The 14767-nt window shown below is 39.2% G+C and overlaps 1 protein-coding gene across 3 annotated transcripts in view; it reads left to right on the top strand.

Annotated features, from left to right (window-relative positions):
• frmd4ba (FERM domain containing 4Ba) overlaps positions 1–14767 on the top strand; it is a 37870-nt gene that overhangs the window by 10563 nt on the left and 12540 nt on the right. For 2 of the 3 annotated variants that reach the window (XM_029501578.1, XM_029501577.1), the window contains exons 1-11: positions 2844–3005; positions 6157–6222; positions 6380–6474; positions 6701–6793; positions 7077–7161; positions 8333–8389; positions 8751–8773; positions 12154–12237; positions 13050–13115; positions 13623–13680; positions 14292–14378. In XM_029501578.1, the coding sequence (XP_029357438.1) occupies positions 2844–3005; positions 6157–6222; positions 6380–6474; positions 6701–6793; positions 7077–7161; positions 8333–8389; positions 8751–8773; positions 12154–12237; positions 13050–13115; positions 13623–13680; positions 14292–14378 (876 nt within the window). Of the gene's footprint in view, positions 1–2843; positions 3006–6156; positions 6223–6379; positions 6475–6700; positions 6794–7076; positions 7162–8332; positions 8390–8750; positions 8774–12153; positions 12238–13049; positions 13116–13622; positions 13681–14291; positions 14379–14767 lie in introns of those variants that run through there. The other variant, XM_029501579.1, reaches the window with a different exon arrangement.

Below are 14767 nucleotides of genomic sequence, written 5' to 3'. Positions count from 1 at the left end.
ACTGTTTTGCTTTAGCAGCATCAATTTCCAGATGCAACAGAGAAAGGATTTCCAAGAAGAAATATGAATAAACTTGTGTCAGACATGTCCAGCACGAGACATAACATCAAAGTTAGCATGCACAGTAGAGCATTAAACTGTTAAATAGCCACCAATATCCAACAACATCTGGTAGAAGCCATAAAAAGACCAGAAGTAAATTGAATATAGGTAATTTTCCTTGCTGCTCAGTAATTGCTACATATCTGCTATATGCACATTAGCAGCCTCAACTTTAATGATCAGGTGCACATGTTAAATATACTATATTATACATTATACAGTACATTATGATTATGATTATTATTATATTAATCAAATACACTGCAAAGCTGCATGTTTTGTGATGGACTGCTGAGATATGGATGCTTGTAAACCCACAGGATCAGATGGACTGCTTATCGCCCATCAGTGTTAGCACAGACAATTAATTCACACTCTCCCCCGGGACGCCTTCTTTGACTCCCAAAGATTTATTATAGCTGAGGTCCTTCATCTTCACCCTAGCAAAATCCCACTGCAGAGTGTGGAAATCAACTGGGATTATCTCCTGCCTGCAGGCATATGTCTCTGCGGCTTTCAGTATAGATACAAGGCATGCGTGCTTTGGCATTAAAAAAAGACTGACAACTGTATTCACTGAACCGAATACTTCAAGTTATTTAACTATTCAGTAGTCTTACTATCTTTAAAAGTAGGCTTTCTGGGCATTCTCAATTTTATCTGCCTATTCCTGAATGGACCAACATTTTCTTCAAACTTCTCTGCTCCTTTGCAGGTCGTTTTCCAAATTTGGCAACTGTTTCTATTAAATAAATTTTTTTACCTCAAAAATATGTGCTGCAGAGGCAGCCAAAGCCCTGGGGTTTCTGTATTAACCAGAAAACATTGCATTGCTTTACACATGTGGCAATCATATGTGTGATCACCAGCGGCTTGTGTCCATATGTTTGGCTGTCTTGTCTGCTGTTCCTCCAGGCAGGTGCGGCCTCAAATGTCGGTCCGTGTTTATCATGGTTAACTGTTTTAAAGTCTGTCTGTATTTTGAAGAGTGTATCTTCTGCCCTCCACATGTAGATCCAAGTTAAAGCAAAGCTGGATTACAGGAGAGGAATGAAATCCTGTTCCTGCAGTGGTATTTAGTACAACTATACAATAACAATATAAACTTAGAGCATACTGAGAAATTGATTTTAACTACAGAAAATCTGGTGTTTATTTTACGTGGTTTTCCTTTCATGTTTTCCCACACTTAGATGAGACTGATGATATTATGTCTTGTTTATGTCAGTACAAAAACTGAGACGTACAAATACAAGCGCTTGACTCAAGGAAGTCATATAGTCTCCATATTTATCATACAGGCCTGAGAGTGGTATTGACCACACAAAGCACTGTACAGGGATCTGTTTGTTTGTGTAGTAGCTCCGTGTCACAGCTGTCTGCCTCTACTTAGTTCACTTAGTTCACTGCCTGTATAGGTGCAGTATTTGATATGTTCATTTCCAACATCATATAGTCCAAGCTGTGCTTGGTAGCAGATTTCACTTGCTGTAACATGCACACGCTGCAGGCAATTACATGCATGACTGATATGAAGAGCACCTTTGTTTATTATTACACCGGACCCTTCTGCTATTGTACTGACCATCAAAGCCTGCCACAGTAAACTCCTCAATAAGCCAGTAAATGAGACATAAACTAGCATCCTTTATTTGCTCTATGATCTATGTTTTTGTTTTTGCTACTCCTACCGCAGGTCTAGATCCTTCCTGTCTGTTATTACTGCAGATGTAGAGGTCAAAGTATGGCTGCTCTGAGGCAATTACACCGATCACATTCAATGAAACAGCACCCTGTTGACTGCAGACACTTAAGCTTTCTTGGAAACAAGGGTCATATAAACAAACTATTTCCAGATGAACTGCAGCACATTGCTGCTGAGAGCCACTCCATCTCATCTGTTGCTGTGCTGATTTGCTTAGTTTTTGCCTTTATTATCTGAGTCACGTTTGCAGCGTGAACGAAGGACGATGTCTCTTATGAAGTCATAGGCACTTTGGCAACTATATATATATATATATATTCCTGGATTTTTTTTTCCCACACACAGTTACATTTTTAGTTTTGCCAGTCGTACCATCCCTGCTGACCCAAATAGGACCTTTATATTTATATATATTATAGTTTCTGCAGAATATAGTGGGTGGGGATGTCTGGTTGGGTCCACTCAGGAAATTGTTCCCATATCCCAGACAAAGTGTCACACCTTTCCCATAACCATTTTTCAGACAATGAAAGTGAAATATGCTGAAATGAAAAGGTTAAATACAAGATTAAGTAATGGTCCAAAGCTTGGCTCTACAGAACTGCTAAACAAAACGGTTTCACCATGATACTTTAAAGTATTTATGACTTTAAAATTTGAGCAGTCAGCTCAAGTTTGTTTCTGTGTGCATTGTGTTTGTATACAAGTGTGTTTATGTGAAGGGGAGTTGGAGCCGCTGCAATAGGGGCCTCATGGATCTGTCTTGCCCTCCCCTGCACTCTATGAGGCAGTGTTTTGGACTGGGGCCCAGGACCAAGCCTGAGGCACGCTGCCCCGCTCCAGCCTCTCCGGAGTGCTGACTCTCACTGACATTACATCAGCTGGGGAGTCATAGTAGGCTGTGTGTGTGCTGGAGTGTAGATGCTCCTTTCAGCTTGTTGCTCAGAAGCAATACAGAGTGGTTTACAGATCATCTCTTCTCCTGGTGCTGTGTCTGCGAGCTGTCAGCTGCAGAAAGTAGAAAAGGCACTCACCCATGGCTGTGCGCATCATCCGAGGAATGGAGGACCTGATGGCGTCTGGCAGCCAGCTCGTCTGGAGCCTGGCACATCAGACCCTGAGGAGGTGGTACAACCGTGGGCTAATTCCATGCAGACGCTTCCTAGAAGCTTGGTTCAAGATTGGAAAATGCTACCAGGTATGAGAGTTGCTAGGCCAGTGTGAGCATAAATGATTTAATTAAAAAGAAACATTTTTATTTATTGGTTCCTTGGCAGCATCTGCGATAAATTACTTGTTGTTTCATTGATGTAATCTCGATGTCTTATATTACCATGCTACCTTGATCTTGCTTTAGCTTTCTTTTGATTGAAGTGAGTCAGTACTTTTTCTCAGTTGCCTCATTAGGGTATGCTTGTGTTTATTTGTATGTGAGGAGGCAGCCTTCTTCTTGGTGAGCTGTGAAGCCTTTTTTTTTTTTTTTACAAGGGTCTTTCTCTAGGCCCACATGGCAGTCATTAGAAAGGATCCTGAGCATTTGTTTGATCTCACTGTCTGGCTGAAGAGGAGAACTTTAAAGTCATCTGTCAAATGCATTGTTGCTGGAACACCTGAGTGCTAGTTGTGCTCTCTGCGTAAACTCAAAAGTGATCAGATCTGTCTTCTGTTTCCCCTTTTTTCTAGCCTACTGCAATATGAAACTATATTCTGATTCAGATGGCATTTAGTACTTACTACTTCAGGATGTTTTTATGGAAAGGTTTTCACACCAAGTCTCTTTCATTCATTCAGATCACAAAATTCCATGTGAGCCAACACTATTTTCCCCCTTCAATGCCCTTTGAAAACAAGCAGATTACATGACACCTAACTTGAGTGTTTCATCATTTCTCTGGAATTGGTGAGAATAACACAAGTAATATTTATAAGAAACCTACTGCAATATTTATGTACTGTCACAGGGGGAAAGAACATTGTAAGTACGCCTCACCGTAAATTGTCCCTATAAATAATCAAATGTTTTGAGATTTATCAATGATTTCATTGACTTATTTTATAAATGAAATGCACCTTTCAAGTAAAATTTTCACCTGAAAGGTGACTAATGAAAATATCTTTTATACAAATAAATTACGGAGTTAAATAGTCTGAAAAGTAGCATAATTACTCAGCTTGCGGTCACAGGGAGTTAAGCAGGTGATGTGATGGGTTCTAGACCTGATCAAAGCTGCACAGAGGCACACATTTGCTTGAACAAGTCAGTGGCTGGAGGTCATGTGAAGAGAGCACTATGGGGCTCTCTGCCTGTACTCACAGGGCTGCAGGGCGATGACCCCCCGACACAGCTGTGACCTCTTTGTTTATCACGGAAGACCTTGCTCTTGAGCCCAGGTCCTCTCTTTAGTGGGAAGTTTCAGTCATGAGGAAATTCTCTTTAAAACCTTTAGTCCCTCTTTTCCACATGTATGAGGAAGGGGACACTTGTGTGAAGAAAGTAAAGAACTGTGTATGGTCAGGATGTTTTTATCAATAATTGATATTTTGTGAGCTCCTGGGAAATTGATCCTTCAGTGATGAAGGGAGAAATCACACTGATGGAAGGGTTTTTATGTCACATACACAGATTTTGAAGGTGAATGAAAAATTCTGTGGCTGTTTCTGAGCTTCAGATCAGCCTGGTATCTAAAGGCCTTTGTCCATTTTACTCTATGTTTTGATGTCATTGGCTAACAACAATGTAGCATTGATAGATCAGCTCTTGGAACAATTGTTCCCTGGACAGCCTCAACAATTCATCAAAGAGTTACTGTAGTTATTTATCCCTGATTAAAAAAATAAAAAAAATAAATAATAATACGTAAATATATGAATTGTTACTGAAATGGACAAACGTCTTCACGCAAGTATTTTCTTATTTGTTTCATACTAGTTCAGATTGTCTTTTGGACCACTGAGACAGTTACACAACTTTAAAAAGCTTCAAGAAGTCAGCTGCTGTGTAGCTCATTCTTGGACAAACAGTAGGAGGAAGTATGGTGTTAAAATCTGGCTCTTTAGAGCAAAAGTTAGCATATTACTAAATTAGTGTGACAACAGATGAAACCTTTTGTCGAGCAATAAACTCTGCCCACAGAGCCATTAATCTCACAGAGGTTCAGGGCGTTGAAAAACAGCAAAGTGGGAAAGTAGCTTGCACCATATAAAAATGAAATGACAGCTCTTTTGTTGTGTGGAGAACAATGTGTCCTGGTAGACTGAAGTCTAATGCCATGCCTGCAAGTGTCTTGCTGGACGTCAGCACAACCCTGACTTTCTACCACAGAGACCAAACAGTTGGATGCCACATGTTTGAATAAAAAAAGATGTCTGGGACACATTCCTGGGCAGCAAACGGCATCGAGTAAATACAAATGAGGCCCTGTCTAGTGTTTCTGATGAAATACCTCTGTTAGGACTGAGCAGTGTAGTCAACAAAATGAAAACAAAATGGAAGTTTTTCTGATTCTACTCAGCTCCCAATCATTAACAGGCATTTCAGTCATTTAAGTCAATAATTAATTTGCATTAGAGGTGTTGATATGATTTTAGTTTTATTCTGCTTATTTTGACAAAACCTTGTTTTAACAAATATTATTTATACTTTATTAAAAACCAAAACAACCTCTTTTCCTTCAGGCCGCTCAGGCACATCAGCATGTATTCTTTTTTTTTTTTTCAATCCTAAATATGGACATGGGTCTTGGCAACAGCTTACACACTGACTTGAATTTTCTTCAACATCATATAACATTTCTGTCATGTTCTAGTATACTGTATTCAAAGCTCTAAACAGTAGAGTGGAAATGAAATTAAGGTTTCCTGCAGGACTTTATTGTTTTTTATTTTGGTTGCTCTGTGGAAGAGGAAAACGTGAGATGATTACGTGGGACAATGGGATTTTCAATGGACCAGTGTTGATGCAGAGGAAGGATATGAGGGTGGACAAGAACCTCAGACTTTTTGTCTATGATTCACAGTGCACTTATAGAAACCTGATTTACGGCTGAAATATCTCTGCTGCACTTACTTTATAACATAAAATAAGGATGACAATCTTACAATGACTTTGATCTTTTGGTGTGTGGGTCACATGTGGACATCTGTGTGGTGGCTCTTCTTACCTATTCATTTAGCACAAAGACAAACATGACTTTGAGGTGAGTCACTGTTTTGTTCGCAAAGGAGATGCAGCCATTTTATCCTTGGGCTAAAACAGCAGAAAGACAGTTGTGTGTATGGAGAGGCACAGGGAAAGGTGGAGGTTGTATGCTTTATTTATCAGGTCTCATGTGGTCTTTTTCCCCCTTCAGATGACCGAGGGCCGTCTTTGCCAGGTTCAGCTCCTCGATGGCAGGAATCTAGAGCTTGTGGTGCAGGTATTTAGTTTGTTCTATTTCTTTCATTTATCTATACCAGTAATATGTTCTCTCAAATGTAGTGTTGATTCCCTCCTATATTGTTTGTGTTTCAAGAGCATCACATTTTATTTACTATAAAAATTCAGCTCCCTGTGTTTTATTCCTTTCTCTCCAGCCCAAGCTGCTGTCCCGTGAGCTGTTAGATTTGGTGGCGTCACATTTTAACCTGAAAGAAAAAGAATATTTTGGATTGTGTTTCATTAATGATACGTAAGTGATTTGCATGTGTGTGTGACTTTATAGTTCCATCCATCCATGTATCTTCATCCTCTTATCCAGGGTGAGGTCGCAGGCTTTATTATTCCATGTATTGTAATCAGTTTTTAAAAATATTGAGTTGATTTAGAAAAAGTTTTTGTTTGCAGAATGAGAGAGGAACATATTTGTGCAGTAGCAGTATTCAACATATGATTTTTTTTCTTTTACTCCTGCTCAGCGGTCAGAATAACTGGCTCCAGCTGGATCGTAAAGTCCTTGATCATGACTTCTCCAGGACTTCAGGGCCTTTGGAACTGAAGTTCCTTGTGCGGTGAGTGCTCTCACTGCAAAAGCTTGCCAAATGTGGAATATGGTTCTTATGTCTGGGGCACATCGGCCTTTTTTATTGAAAGTCTTAGTGTTTTAGATACAAAAGTGAAATGTATATGATAGGAGTTTGTGACGTGTTGAGTTTTAAGGTGTCCTGGCCAGCAGGTGGCAGTGATGGAGCAAGGTTTAAGTCCTCCTGTGTGACTGCCACGCAGTTTTAAGATGCTGGTGATCGTTACATTAAAATGCAAAAACAAAAGACCTTGCTTATTAACTCTTTACAGGTTTTATATTGAGAAGATCACCTTCTTAAAAGAGAACACCACAGTGGAGCTGTTTTTCCTGAATGCGAAATCGTTAGTGTTTAACGTAAGTATTCAAATGTTTTTCTTTTTTTTACTGAAAGCATGTCACCTGTATATTTTTTTTTTTAATTCAGTGTGTCTGTTTAGTCCTGATCATTGTACATGTTCCTAAAGTGCCCTGTGAGGGTATGCCAAATACAGCCATTTCTTTTTGATGAGACTTATGTGAAACATATTTCATTCAGCTTGGGGTTGATAGTCATAGGGTCACACGAAAAAGATATTGCACACCTAATGTTATTGATACAAGATTAACCTAGTCTATAACTTTTCATTTTTTGTCTCTTGTTGTGAAATATGACTTCTTATAGGCTGTTTTGGTTTGTTTTGAGTTTTTTTTTTTTTTTTTTTTTTTTGGTGTTTATACTGAATTTGGGATAAATAAAGTAGTATTCATAACATGATGTTCATTATATGCTATTTATTTTAGTGATATTTTAATATAAACGTTATGTCTCTGCAGTACAGATAAACACATTTACATGTTTTAAACTCAAGACCGCAAGCAGTTATGATGTTTTAAAGGACTGTAGGAAATTCTACAACACACAAGTTATTTTCACGCATGTTCGTTTTTAAGCTTTCATTCAAATTTAACAGCCATCCAATTTTTGTAATAAATAATAAAAGAAAATATGAGTTATATATCAATGATGTGTTAAGTTCAGTGAAAGGAAAAATGCGCGTGTGCTACTACAGACTAGTAGTGTCTAGGTATAAGCAGAAAGAAGACGTGGAGCTGTACGAGGGCACCTGAAGGCAGCATGTGATCAAACGTTGCAGTGCAGTTTTTTTTTTTTTCGCGGGGAGAGCAGACTGGTCACCATGGGAGACGGAGACTGTTGAACCTGCTTTTGGACCGTACCACTTTACCGATGGGGTCTGTAACCTCAAACGGGACTTTTAATTAGCTTTTCTCTGCATTAGTGTATGCTTTGTCACTTAAAGAAATTAAATCGATAACCCTAAATTTGGGGATGGATTGAAAGCCCTTCTCGGACAGTTTTAAAATACCGTATTGTCTCTGCGGCAGTGGTTCGGTCGGTAACGGTGGGACCGAGGTACGGGACGGGAAGATTTTCTCTCAAGTCAAGTGTTTCGGACAGGCTACACTTTGCCCCTGAGAGTTTTTTCAGAGGAAAAAAAACATAATTCGACCATTTTTCTTATAACAGGAGACCATCGAAGTCGAGAGTGAAAACGTTTTCAAGTTAGCCGCATTCGCATTGCAGGTAAGAAAGAGTTTGTCGCAGGCTTTCCAGACTGTGATTTTGTCGCTCACCCAAATGTGAATGAAGACGGTCGGGACACGCAGCGTTTGAAAACTGTTGTCTCTTGAGGTTGCTGTGGTCGGAGTCTTTGATAAAGAAATTGGTATATTTTAAAATAGCACTGTCCTTATAGAATGAACTTGAATGCTACATTCATCGTTAGAAAAATCAAAAATGTAGTCAGATGAATTGTACATGCGGTTAACAGTCCAACACCACCTATGTGCGATTCTGCAGGTAGCTAATTTTAGCCAAGTGGTGAATGCAGTTTTGTGCTGCTGTGTGTTAGTGTGAACTAACTGCAATGTTTTCTCTTTTTAAGGAGGCCAAAGGGAATTACATCAGGTAAGAAGTTTTGGATATTATAATGGAAAATGTTTGAAACAAATTATAGGATGCTCTTTGTCATATCAAGTTGACTTCTCATTACAAACACGTTTTCAATAAGCTGTATAGGAAAATATACCTGGGAAAAGCCTACAGAGACAGTGCTTTTATTTAGTCTGTCTTAATATTTTTCCCCTGCTCAAACAAGCAAGCAGCGTATAAACAAAACTGCAGTATTTAACTTGGCAGTCACAGATTGTATTTTACTTGATTTTTTTCCTGTGATATTGAGCTAAACTCTTCATGGCTTGTAGCCATCCACATGGTCCAAAGGCTGCCTTTCAAATCATAACACTTTTTGTCACTCAGTTTGGAGAAAGGTAGGTGCACTGTGTATTAACAGATTCAACAAAACTATATAGAGGCAGTTTTTTCACAAGCGTTGTGATTGGATTGCCCTCATAAATGTCACATCACATCTTTGTGACACAAATACTTGGTTATAATGTATGTGATTTGACCAGTGACCCTACTAGTGAGAAATTCTGTACCAAACCTCAATCATTTGTTTGCCAGTGGAGATAAGGTTTTCACTGTGGGCCTTGCTCTCAGAAGCTTGACCTGCTGATAAGATGTTGCTTTTTTGCCAGCCGTAGGAGTGAAGGGCATTGGCTGCCATTAATAAATACTGCTCTGTCTGAGTGAGCAGCTGAGTAGGTTCAAGCTACACAACCTGCACATTGTCCCTGTGCTTTGCCTCTAAAGGCCTCTCCTCCCATTATGTCAACACAAAGATTTGTGCAATGTGAAGAGTTGTATGAATGGTTATATTTGCAATGCTGAAAATGCAGTTTAACTTGTTGTCAACCACTGCCTTTGTTCTCTTACAAAAATGGTGAACGAAACTTGGCTGCCTCTGCTTGTGCTCATTACCTGGCACCTATTTAGAGTGCAATCACTGTAGTTGTGTAATTATTATTTATTCCAGCTGCTGTACAGATTTACACCATAGTCTTTTGATTTAAACATGCTTGATTCTGAAATTTAGTGTGCGGCCTGAACCTTCAGTTTAAGTAGGTGTTGGGATGGGCTGTTCTTTGTCCTAACTCTGAAAGGACAATAAAATACAACCTGCCAACAAATCTGGTAGAATCAATGAGAGTTTCCAACTCATGCTGTCTTATGTTTTATCTTGCTCTCTCTATCTTGTGTTTTACATTACACTTTTTAAGACATTTGGACACATTAAGAAGCAATGTTCGCTTTGTGTCAATTGGTATAAATTATGGGACCATGTTTTTCCTTCTTGGAGGTCTGTAGGAAATGGTAAAATAAAGGTGTAATCCTGAAAATTTTCTTAGCACAGAACTGGCTTCCCCCCATATACCCCCATAAAGCATACAATATAAATGTGTCTCTTTAGACCATATCAGCAAAGGGCCACAGAGCACTGAGATTAGGTCTATAGGAGTTAGGCCTCCTCCTCCTTAAGAGGGATGAGCTTGACCCACTGTCCAATGATAGACAACATCAGGAGTGTCAGGAGGATTCACTATAGTCATGTTATTGTAGTGTTGTGGGCTAACCTCCTGCTGTGCCTCGAATTAAAGTACCATCAGGTTTCACATAGTACTTGCGGTGTATCTGAATGTTAATATTGCATCTTGCTCTTACCATAATGATTCACACATTATTACTCTTGCCCGGCAGTTACAATCCACAGTTGAGTGTAATAGCTGTTCTTCAGGGGTTGATAAAAGCGATAGCTACAAATCGAAAAATTGATTTGAAGAGTTTTGTAGAGTAATTGAGAGAGAGTAGTTTTCTTGTGCACTTGTATTCAGCAAAAACAATGGCAGCGGTTTTCCAACTGTATCCACATGATCAAATCTTACAGCCTGATAGTTTTTAGTTTTAGTTCTATTTGCAGGTGTAGCCTCTAGTTAATGGTTCATTCACAGCAACAGGCTCTCTTATTGTGATCCTTCCACAGTCACCACGTCTTTACCCCATGGAATAGCTGACACATGACTTTTATCTCTTTGCTTCTGATTGGGTTGCACTGGGCTGGGCTGTACTGGGTGTAGGAATTGCCCCCATTCTGCAGGCTGCAGGGAGATAACAGACGTAGTAATGAATTCCAGATTGCTGACAGGGCAGCACGGCTGTGGAGTAGATCACCCCGACAACACCAGGCCCCAGCTTCCCATAAAATGTATGCCATCAAACACGCAGCAAGATGCCGTGGCAGCAAAACCTAGTCAACCTAGGAGAGGCAGCTACATGGAAGAGTGATTCAAGTGCCTCTGCACTTGCAATTGCTCACCTTTGTTTTTTGTTAAGTAAGCTGGTTCATATAACTGGATCGTTTTGGTTTTGTTTCTGCTATGTTAGCAGAATCCATTTGAATTCAATTGACAACACAAGTTTCTGTCAAATGGCTTAGCCAGTATTTTTTTCTGGTTATGAGGTTCGTCTTAGAATATTCACAATTGCTAAACAAGTTATCTCTAATAGTTGTGTTTATAAATCGTTGACCTACACATCTGAGCTCTCAGATCTCAGAGGGCACTGACTGTTTTTCAGCAGCACTGGAGCTCATACAACACTTTTCAACACAGACAGAGGCTGCCAAGTACTTGTGAATGGCTTTTGTTCAGGTCTCCAGTGGACTGGCCCACCAACCCAGAGATCTTTTTGTCCAGCAGAAACTGTAGACCCAGTGCTCCCTCCTACATGATGGAGTGACTCATATTTCATTATCATAGACCTTGGTAGTGATAAACACTACCATTTTTATGTAAAGATAGCATAGCCAATTGCTTTTTATGATACTTAAATCCTTTACATTTGAACTATGAAGATGAATCAATATTATACAATCACTATGTCTTGAAAATGTGAACAAAACTGCTTTGATATTTTTCAAAAGATTTTTTGCCAACCCTCTTAAAAGGCTCCCTGGGACTTAATAGCTCTGCACACGTTTATAAATGAAGCCTGGCAAGACATGAGTGAAGTTCAAGTTTAGTCCTGGCAAGTAATGTTACTCTTTATAGATAAGAAAGATGAAAATTATATCCTGACACATGAATCATTGCTGCCATGTCTTAAGATAGAAATTCAAGCCACAAAGTAAAAGCATAAACATTTGGAGAAATGTTCTTTGCACATTTTTGCATTTGAGATTCTTGTGTAAACATTCACCTCTTGTGCCCTTATGACAGGAAACACAATTGTCAGTCAACAGTATAATTTTGGTGCTTTGCTATGTGTGTAGCTCAAAAGGAGTAGATGAGTAACTGTTCCAAAAAACAAATGATTATAGTGAGGACACCATTAGTATGACTTAATTTGATGGTCTAAAAATTTGTAAATGCTTTTTTTTTTTTTTCAAGTTCTGAGACTGCCAGATCAGATCTGAAGGAACTTCCAGTTCTGCCAACCAGAGTTCTAAGGGAGCACCCGTCTCTAAATTATTGGTAAGATTTCTGTGCTCTTGGGGTCTCAGAAAACCACAAAATTCATGGGGAAGGGGGTACATTTTGGGGGATCAACCACCCCCATACAGATAAACATGGTTCAAAGAACACCACAGTCATTCCTCTGTAATATGTGCTTATAATACAGCTCTCAAATTGCAACAATGGTCAGTTACACCTGGCTGTACAAAGAAGTTTCCCCAGAGGAGCAGTTTTGGGCATTGTGGTGCATACAGACCTGCCCTCTACTTGGCAGGCTGTTTTGTCTCTGATGAGGTGACTAATTAATGTCTGGGTTGTGTTAATTACGTTTGCCCATTAGCCTTGTGAGAGCGCAGGGTGGTGCTGACAGCCACTGTCTGAAAGATTGCTATCTGTGTCCTCAGTCTGCACTGCTGTTTTTGATCCTCTACCTTCCCTTCCTCTTGTGGTTTAACAATTTTCTGATGCTGCTGCAGCTTCAGAAGAAGCTACACAGAGTTTAATATTCAAATTTAAATTATAGTCATATGATGCATTGGTGAGCACACATGCATGGGTCTCTTTCTATCTGTTAGGCCGCAGTGATTTTGCATTCTCGCTATGCTATTAAAAGGGATGATTACAGTGGGGTAAAAGTAAAAAGTAAATGGGATGCATTTACAGGAGAAGAGAATGAGAGCCATCCGCAGGGCAGTAGGCCAGGCTACATTTTCTGCATGAGCAGACAAAGTGTGTGTCAAAGAAAGGTCCCTCTCAGTACTATCCCTTGTGGCTTGAATGTTTAGCACTTGATGGATTATTCATTAAATGTTCTATCTATCCATTTGCAGTGAGGACAAAGTTACTGAACTTTACAAGAAACTGAAGGGACTGACCAGAGGGCAAGCCATCGTGCAGTAAGTTATGAAAACAAATACAGAATCTGTATGGTTTTAATGGTATTATAACATTTTATGAAATGAATTGTCTTTCAGGAAAAAAAAATCTACATCAGGTCTTCCTCTTTAACCTCATGTTTCTGCGGTTTGATGGCTGTTATTGTAAGAAGTACTTATCACAGAGCCAGAATGTGTCATTAATTAGAGGAGGTGCTCTTAGAGTAGGCAGCTCGTCACCCTTTGGGGGATGTCAGTCATCCACTGCGTTTTTCCCAGGACTGTAACTCCGAGCAATCCTAGGTCATTTACTCTCAGATGAGTTGTGCCCTTGAACTGATCAATGGACTCTCCCTTCGTCTGTCACAGCCCTGAAACAAATCGATCAGCTTGCCAGTGCAAATAAATGTGACTTCTCAATGACTGTAGCTTAAGTCCTACTCTGTCTCTTGTATGAACAGCCACTGTTTGACAATGATGAAGTGGAACTGACTGAATTCCTGTTAACCTGCTCCTCTTCCTCTTAAGATATCTGGCGCTGGTTGAGTCTCTGCCAACATATGGAGTCCATTATTACCCAGTGAAGGTAACAGTGTTGCTCTGAGTCATACAGTAGCTTAACCTTTGATGATTGCAACATCTCGGTGTGCTGTCTGCATTTCCTTTTCTGTATGTAATCAAACACACCAATATGACCTGTGTTCTTTTAAATTTAGAAGATGTTTCTTAGTCTTTCAAATATAAGCTTATTTCTTTTTTAAGATTGGTTGTATATAAAGAAGCTTTTTCTGCATGTGCGGGATATGAGAATATGACTGGACTAATGTAAAAATTGAACTTAACAAAATTTGGATGAATTTAATCAGGGATCCGCCTCATCATTACTGCACATACATAGTTGAGCTTGATCCAATTGATTCCTCAAACTTTCCTTGCTTTCATATGCATCTGCTGACTTTCTCTCTCAAACCCTGTTTAATCTCGGTGTGTGAGGAGATCAAACAGTGGTGTTAAAATGACTCAGTGGAGCTTGCAGAATTTTGAAGGCCTTTAATGTATTTGATCTCTACTTGTGTTGCAAATGCTGTGAGCTTAATGGGGTAATTGCTTTGGTAACAGCCCCCTTTTTTTTACTTCCAAACTCCCACCAATAAAGTTACCTCTAATGAGGAATGGTGTGTTTGTGCTTGGATGCAGGACAAGCAAGGAATACCGTGGTGGCTGGGAGTCAGCTACAAAGGCATTGGCCAATATGATTTGCAGGATAAACTGAAACCAAGAAAGGTAAGTTGGCATTGAATTACCTTTACCATACTGCTCTTTTTACCTTAACTCATTTTCTATTCGAAAAGTTAATATTTCAGGGCAAAGTAATCTTGTTCAAGAGAAATGTTATTTTTGTGTGTATATGTGTCTGTGTGTGTTTTACTGGAGGTTTTTTTTTTCTTTTTTTTGCTATCATGTCAAAGGTCTAAAGACAGTTTTATTTACCGTACATTTTGTAAAGCCCTCTGGGAGATACATTGGGTGTGGACACTGTAAACAAATTTTTCTTACAAAGTCACACTCAATACTAATGTTAAAAGTATTTACATTCAAAGTTATTAGTGTTTATATATTTGGAAAAATTATTATTACTATAACCTATTGTTGAAATCCTTAAAACCACAAGA

Source organism: Echeneis naucrates, chromosome 5, assembly GCF_900963305.1.
Source record: "Echeneis naucrates chromosome 5, fEcheNa1.1, whole genome shotgun sequence".
Taxonomy (NCBI): Eukaryota; Metazoa; Chordata; class Actinopteri; order Carangiformes; family Echeneidae; genus Echeneis; species Echeneis naucrates.
This window is presented reverse-complemented; position numbering and strand designations above follow the sequence as displayed.